Here is an 8,394-nt window from a genome sequence, read left to right on the forward strand (position 1 = left end):
TGTTAATCATGTTGTAGCTAAAGTAACTAAGCAGCCTAGTGTGTAAATATTATAGAGGCTCCACTGTAGGATACAAATACTCCTAATTCTATATCAACCAAATTCAGCAGGAGATTTAGTTTGTATTCTGAATTTTGACGTATTGTTATGGAATGTTTTTAGGCTCTAACATGTCAGTGTTGGTGTCGGCTCGCCCGGCTGTCGGCCGGCAGCAGAGGTTTTGCTTGGCTGTGATTTAAGGTGTCAACTCGTCTGAAATTGCTGTGTGAATTATTTGGCCGAGCTTTGGGCGTGTGGATTTTAGCATTTTATTTGCCAAACGTCTGGCGTCAGTCAGTCAGTCTCTGGTTTTGTTCGATGGCAACAAAAACAGTTTGGCGTCCTGGAAGGCGTTTGAATGAATTTAATTATGAGGTTTTGTTTTAGCTTTTTGTTTCTTGCTTATTATTTCAGCCTCATAATCAGAGGTTTTGATCACAGTTAAACCCAAGCTAACATCATGCTAACTGCTATGTTTAACCTGAGAAACTGACCTGCTGCAACACTACATTGATGTTTACCTGCACGGAGAGAAGAAAACCAATCCTGATACAAAGCATTGCCCAGAATTTATGTTTGGATTGATCTCAGCAAATCATAACCTGAAGGATAACCTTGGCATTTCTAAGCCTGAGTCCTCTCTGTTCATATCCTGGTGTCTGAATGACTGATGGGTACAAAAAGTGTTGGAACTGGTCCAGTAGATCACCTCAGCCAGCAGCCACCAAACGGGCTGCAATGGCTGCAACGTGATCCTTTGGGACAACTGCACCTGATCACAGTAGGTCCACTAAAAGAGCTTGTTTGATCCACTGACAGGCTCAGAGTGTTATTCTAAGTGTGTGACAGCATCATGGAAAGGATCCCTACAGAGAGAGACCTGGAAGATCCTTTTGGTTTAACCACAAACAGCACACACACCAGACTACATTCACTAAAACAGGGATTTTAGAGAACAGGACACAAAAAAAAAACAGTTGCACAATAACACAAACTAACTGATCGAAGCAGTGAGGTAAAATCCCTGTTTTTGTCAATGGAGTCTGGTGTGTTTGAAGAGAGCAATATAATGGCTGTTTGTGGTTAAACCAAAAGGATCTTGCAAGTTTTTGCCTGTCTATCATCATGAAATAAACATAAAAACATATTAAAAACATTATTGTTACATAAGATAGAAAATTAAACCAAAAAATTGTTTAGTTTTAGAACAGCAACCCATGGTTCGTGAGGTAAAATCACTGTTTTTGTCTATGGAGTCTGGTGGCTTTGAAGAGAGCGATATAAGAGCTCTTCAGGGATCCTTTCCATAATGTTTTGGACCTACTTTGATCAGGTGTAGTTGCACCAGAGAATTACACCACAGGTATTGCAGATCCAGTCACGGTTGCCAGCTTCTGGACCAATTCCAACAGTTTTTGCACCCAGATACAGATACAGATATTTTCTGTAAAGGAAAAACCTGCTGTTGTTCTTACTCATGACATCATCCTGTAGGATTTGTTCTTAAATCGGTTGTTGTCTTCTCCTTCGTCTCCAGCTCCTCTTGCTCTGTGTCTCCATGGTGAAGTGGGCGGGGTCTGATGTCAGCCCCTGCTCTCGACGACCCTCCCGCCATGCCCACCATGGTTTCCAGGCTGCCTAAGTTCAGCTCGCGGCCCAAATCTTCCACAACTTCCAATGGCGTTCAGACGGGTCCGAGTCCGACCTTTACCAGCAGCGCCGCTACCAGCACCCGCCTCACCAACGGGTTCTACCACCACCCCGGTCCAGCGGGGGTCAACGGCGGTTTAACCGCGCCCCCCTCCACTGTAAAGCAGAATGGATTCATCCGAGTGCCGACTGCGTTCTCCATGAAATGGAAGAAAGAAAGTGAGACGATGGAGGATGGAGGTAAAGGGGCGAATGTTGGGTGCAGTCGCTCCGCTAATAATCAGTATAATTCACAACGGCAGCAGGGATCCCCAGTGGCGCCGCAGCGTGACGCCAGGAAGCCAGCCGCCAGTTCTGCAGGAAAGGGACGTGGTTTTGGATATCCTGTGACATCCTCATCCTCGCCATCACCGCAGTCCAGCCCCAGAACACTTCCTGTCTCTAAGAGCGGACCTCACGGCTCCAAACCGGGCCTCACTGGATTCGGGCAGATCAATGGCACAAAACAGACCCAGAACGGTCTTTCTGGGTCCAAACCACGGAGCGGAACCGCTGGTTCTCTGAGGCAGCCTCAGGGCTTCGCCCGCTCTGCCGGTTCGAGGCCGAGTTCCGGTCCCGGTTCTCGGTCCGGCTCCCCCTTCCAGAAGAAACCACCGGCCGGCCGCTCCCACTCCAGCGACAGCCTCGGGTCCACTCCGCCCGTCCAGCTGACTGAAAGCGATCGTTTCCGGTCACGCAGCCTCACTCAGGTGCGACGGCAGCCCTCCCCCAACCTCACCTCCTCCTCCAACTCCTCCTCCTCCCTCTCTCGCTCCCCCACTGTCTCCCGCTCATACTCCATCAACAGGGCCGCCGGACGAGGACTCAAGGAGCGGACCGCCTCCCCCGCTCAGGCTCCACCCAGAGGCAGCTTGGCGAAGTCCCCCATCACCAGCCAGACTCCTGAGGGCGTAGGCAGCGCTGGAGGGGCCAAAGTTCAAAGTTCAGCAGCTTCAGGGAGGTCGGGGATCATCGGCGCCTCCATCCTGCCTCCGTCTGCCTTAAAGAAGCCCCTCCTACCCACCCATGGCGCCGCCTCGAGGCCCAGCGGCATCAGCTACAAGCTGTCACGCCCGTCGCTCATCAAACAGTCCCGCCCCCTACGAGCGACCTCAGCCAATGAGCCGGGACGTGACCTGAGGGCGAGCCGAGGGCCGACGGCACGGAGAAACTCGGTAGAGACGCCTTCGACCGCAGAGAACAGCCCAGGTATGAGATTTCAGTCCTGAACAGATCGAACCGCTTGTTTCTCATCTCTCAGTCAGTCAAATATTCTCGTCCTCTGAAATCTGTGATCTCTAAAGTTTTCCTCCGTCTCACCATTAGAAAGTACCCCGGATGCTCCAGAGGCAAAGGGGCTGTCGGCAGATCCAGAGACCCAGGGAGAGGTGTCGATTGTGGGGGAGACGCTGGAGGACATGTCCCTGTCCTCCAACTCCTCTCTGGATCGAAACGACATCAGTCAGGAGTACATGGACGACTTTGACCACCTCGGTGAGAAAAACTCACAGATTAAACGGCTCTTTTCTACATTTTAAGGTACGTACGGAGGGACGGGACCTCACTTCTCCTCATCTGGGTTCTTTCTCCGTGATAACAGGGGTGGGGATGCTGCTGCTCTCGACCAAAAACGAGGAAGACGACTCTGGGCTCGACCAATCCTGCGCCAGGTTTGAAGATGACAAGGTGGCCGTGAATGGCGTTACCAAGGCAGCGGGACTCTGTTTCCTGGACGACGGACTGGACTGGGCCGGGATGAGACTCAGTGGAGACCGAAGAGAGCATCAGCTGACCCGACTCCCCCATCGGAGACGGTCCAGTCAGCCGGACTACCACGATCAGGTACCATCACAGTTCGTCTTTATTACTGTTTCTGTCCCGTTCAGATTTTATTTTATCATCAGAACACCAAAATACAGATAAAACTTTAGTCTCTGTCGGTCAGAATGTCAGTTTTCTTTGTTTTATATGGAAGATAAGCACCATTAACATCTGAAAAACAAAGCTTCACAGCAACAGGAAACTTCTTTAGCCTTGTTTTGATCATTGCCACCAAAATATGTCTCGCTCTGATGTATTTTTAGAAATATACAGTTTACAGTAGCAGCAATAACCAGTTGCTGCTTAAATGCTGAAAGGAGAACTCTGGTATTTTAACCCTGGGTGCTATTTTTACATGTCCTGGTGTCTAAGTGACTGGTGGGTGCTAAAAGTGTTGGAATTGGTCCAGTAAATCACCTCAGCCAGCTGCCACCTCAGTGGGTCCACTAAAAGAGCTTGTTTGATCCACTGACAGGCTCAGAGTGTTATTCTAAGTGTGTGACAGCATCATGGAAAGGATCCCTACAGAGAGAGACCTGGAAGATCCTTTTGGTTTAACCACAAACAGCACACACACCAGACTACATTCACTAAAACAGGGATTTTAGAGAACAGGACACAGGAGCTGCTGCTCTGCTGCTTCCTCCATCAGTCAGTGTGTTTGTGTTATTGTGTGACTTTTTCATTTTAAAGAGTTAGTGTGGATCCAAAATAGCACGTTAAAACACCAAAGTCACACCAACTAGACCAGCAGCTCCTGTGTTCTTCAAGTTAAAATCACTGTTTTTGTGAATGGAGTCTGGTGTGTGTGCAGAGAGCGATATAACGGCTGTTTGTGGATCTTCCAGGTCTTTGTTATGGACATAAAATGAATAAAAACGAAAATTAAAAACATTATTGTAACATAAGATGGAAAATAAAACCAAAAAATAAGAAGAAATAAAGGTGAAAATAGAATCCATGATTCAAGATGGAGGATAAAACCCAGTGAATAACAATAATAACAACAATTATAATGATACTAACATTACTACTAATAATAATGTCAATCCATAATGTCCTCTCTTTCCTTTGCAGGGTGGTTCGTCCCTGGACCTGTCCCCCTCTGACAGCTGTGGGTCCGGGGGAACCTACATGTGGGACGAGGAGGGCCTGGAGCCGCTGGGTGGCGCCGCCACGACCGCCTCCATCAACAGCAACAGCAACACCACCCATCACATCGGGAGCTTCGACTCCGACCTCAACAGCATCGTAAGGCCATGAAACATCGAGCTGGAGGGTTCACAGATCTTTAGATCCACTGTTGTTCTGGATCAACATGTTCTCTGTCTTTCTTTAGATCCACTGTTGTTCTGGATCAACATGTTCTCTGTCTTTCTTTAGATCCACTGTTGTTCTGGATCAACATGTTCTCTGTCTTTCTTTAGTCTCCTCTGATGAACAACATGTCTGATTCCTGGATTTTCTCCATGTTTCTCCAGTCTGAAGTCTTTTCTCACTCATTCTGCTTTAGTGACTTCTGGAACCTTCTAGCTGAGATTGGACACATTTTAGGGACATGAAGAAGAAGAAGGTCCTCGTTTAGAGGTCAGAGGGTTAAATAAATGCTTGTTGAAGACGGTTTCAGACCTCTCGAAGCTCAGAAAGGCAGAAATACGGCAGCAAAGACAGAGAAGAAGAATAGAAACAGTTTAAGATGTGAGAGTCGTTATGATACAGCAGAGTCAAACCAGGATTCATTCATTTTTTCCCTGATTTTATCGACAGACACACGTCCATGAGCTTTTCAATCAAAGTAAAACTAAGTTAGAAAAGAATCTGTAATATAAAATAACTGCACTTTGATCAAAGAAGAAGAATCTTTAATACTTTAATAATGAAATACAGCTTTTTTAAAAACCTTAAATATGAGAAATGTTCCTCTCACAGTCAAACGTGACTTAACTTGTATTAACTAAACTAAAAAAGGAGATTTTACTAAACTCCTCAGTTGATTCTATTCTTGTAGACGACTGGATTCACTGTTTAATTAACTGCTGCTGACGTCTCCGTGTGGGCAGCTGAGCAGCAAAGAGACAAAAAGAAAAGAGTTTAGTATTCCAGCAGCGTCACAAACCAGCAGCCAAAAACAGGGTCGAACCGACAGCAGACGGTTTGGATCCAGCGAGCAGCACAGAGAGAACACCAGACAGGCAGAAACAGGCCGGCGGTGAAGAAGCGGTGCGTCAGGAGGCTGAAACGAGTCTGAACTGGAGCAGTCGGGACCCTGAACTGCTCTGTAACCTTCTCATTCTGCAGCGTAAAAGCACCTGAAGGCATCACACAGATGTCCGTTTTTCCACCAGCACTTGAACTAGATCGACTTTCTAACAGCTGTTTGTGGTTACTAGTTTACTCAGCAACAGCCATTACATTGCTCGGTTCAAACGCACCAGATTCCATTGATGAAAACAGTAATTTAACCTCACAGAACACAGAAGTTGCTGGTCGACTTGGTGTGAGTTTGGTGTGTTAAACAATTAGTTTAGATCCAAACAAACTGCTTAACTCACCAAAGTCACACAGTAACACAAACACACTACCTGATGGAGGCAGCAGCAGAATCCCTGTTTTAGTGAATGTAGTCTGGTGTGTGTGCTGTTTGTGGTTAAACCAAAAGGATCTTCCAGGTCTCTCTCTGTAGGGATCCTTTCCATGATGCTGTCACACACTTAGAATAACACTCTGAGCCTGTCAGTGGATAAATCCAGTTCCCAGCATGCATCAGCCTCTGTCAGTATGGGAACAAACTGAATAACAGAACCCCAACGCTGCAGGTCGTCCATGTTTAAATCATCAGGTGTCTTTATGAGGACAGGTGAGGTCTGAGTGAAATCCTGTGGCGCCCTCGTGTGTCCACTGTGTGAACTACAGAACAAAAGAAAAGAAAAATAATGTGAAAATAATGTCAGATCGTTAAAATCAAACTGTATCAGTAGTCGTGTCACACCAGAGGTTAACTCTGACCTGATAACAGTCAAAGGGGAGCTCTGGTGTTTCCAACCCATGATCCTCTCTGTCCACATCCTGGTGTGTGAGTGACTGGTAGGTAGTAAAAGTGTTGGAACTGGTCCAGTAGATCACCTCAGCCAGCAGCCACCAAACGGGCTGCAATGGCTGCAACGTGATCCTTTGGGACAACTGCACCTGATCACAGTAGGTCCACTAAAAGAGCTTGTTTGATCCACTGACAGGCTCAGAGTGTTATTCTCAGTGTGTGACAGCATCATGGAAAGGATCCCTACAGAGAGAGACCTGGAAGATCCTTTTGGTTTAACCACAAACAGCACACACACCAGACTACATTCACTAAAACAGGGATTTTAGAGAACAGGACACAGGAGCTGCTGCTCTGCTGCTGCCTGCATCAGTCAGTGTGTCTGTGTTATTGTGTGTCACACAAATGTTGGATCCAAATGAACCATTTAAAACACCAAAGTCACACAATAACAAACTGATGGAGGCAGCAGCAGACCAGCAGCTCCAGTGTTCTGTGAGGTAAAATTCCTGATTTTGTCAATGGAGTCTGGTGCATGGAGCTGTTAGTATTTACACTGATAATAGACTTTTATTTACTGTAATGGCAGAAATCTCACATTTCAGTCAGTGTCCAGAGACTGGGAAACATGAGTCTGTGTCATGTTAGTTAAAATTACTGTTTTTCTCAATGTAGTCTGGTGTGTTTGAAGAGAGCGATATGTGGGGTTGTTTGTGGTTAAACAGTTGTCTGCAGCTCGTTTAGTTTGTTTGTCTTATAACTGTATCTGATCCAACCCTTTGAAACACTAAAGCCACACAAAGCTGCGTTCGACAAAGTAACACTAGTGTTTTTGTCAATGGAGTCTGGTTCTAAAATGTTTGTCATCCAGACACTCAAACCTCCTCAGCCGACTGAAGGTCTCGGCCTCGACTGCAGCCGATGTCACAGCCGCCCGTTCAGTACAGTTAATAGACTTCCTGAATGATGGCGAGAGGCTGCTAACGAGCTCTCTGTCTTAATGTGCCCTGTGTGGTAACGAGCTGTGGGTCTGACAGAGCGATGGACCTTAATGAGCTCTGGGGCTTAATGATCGGAGCACATTAACGAGGTCTGGACTGATGTCTGAAGCCTCCATTTTCATTTTTTGAATTTACATATGAACACACCTGACTGTTTTATGTTTTAATTTGTGGCTGATAAAAAGTGCAGCACATGTTGGTGTTAACGAAATGAGCACCAGGGGTCAGTGTTGGTCTGAGGAGAGAGAGTGTGTGTTTACAGTGTGTGTGTGTGTGTGTGTGTGTGTGTGTGTGTGTGAGAGAGACACACAGCAGACTGTTGGTCTTTGGGTCAAACAGCCTGAAATCAGCAGGAAGCTGATGGTTTGTTGTCTGTGTGTGTTTTTTCTTCAAAAAGCTGCTTTTTGTTTGTCGGTGCAGCGCTGCCAAGTGTGTGTGTGTGTGTGTGTGTGTGTGTGTGACTGAAACATCGATTAGCTCAGAGAGCAGAGCGAAGAGGAGGAAACGATGAGAGGAAGAGCTTTTAGGAGGTCAGGACAGATAAGAAGGAGGGGAAGAAAATTAGGAGGAAGAGACGTGAGGAGGCGGCGTCAAACTACAACAACAAATATGGTTATTCAGCAACACTTTTTCCCCTGAGACAAAACTACATGAAGAGTAACCTTCATAAACAAGTATTATGACAAAGGACTGGAAACTAGAAATATTATATATTAGTTTCTAAAGTAGGTCCACTAAAAGAGCTTGTTTGATCCACTGACAGGCTCAGAGTGTTATTCTAAGTGTGTGACAGCATCATGGAAAGGA

General features: G+C 46.4%; 1 protein-coding gene across 1 annotated transcript in view; it reads left to right on the forward strand.

Annotated features, from left to right (window-relative positions):
* LOC139220101 (serine-rich coiled-coil domain-containing protein 2-like) overlaps positions 1 to 8,394 on the forward strand; it is a 40,659-nt gene that overhangs the window by 16,250 nt on the left and 16,015 nt on the right. Inside the window, exons 2-5 of the mRNA XM_070852171.1 lie at positions 1,577 to 2,931; positions 3,055 to 3,222; positions 3,329 to 3,570; positions 4,627 to 4,800. Of these exons, the coding sequence (XP_070708272.1) occupies positions 1,620 to 2,931; positions 3,055 to 3,222; positions 3,329 to 3,570; positions 4,627 to 4,800 (1,896 nt within the window). The 5' untranslated portion in view covers positions 1,577 to 1,619. The remainder of the gene's footprint in view (positions 1 to 1,576; positions 2,932 to 3,054; positions 3,223 to 3,328; positions 3,571 to 4,626; positions 4,801 to 8,394) is intronic.

Source organism: Pempheris klunzingeri, chromosome 20 (assembly GCF_042242105.1).
Source record: "Pempheris klunzingeri isolate RE-2024b chromosome 20, fPemKlu1.hap1, whole genome shotgun sequence".
NCBI lineage: Eukaryota > Metazoa > Chordata > Actinopteri > Acropomatiformes > Pempheridae > Pempheris > Pempheris klunzingeri.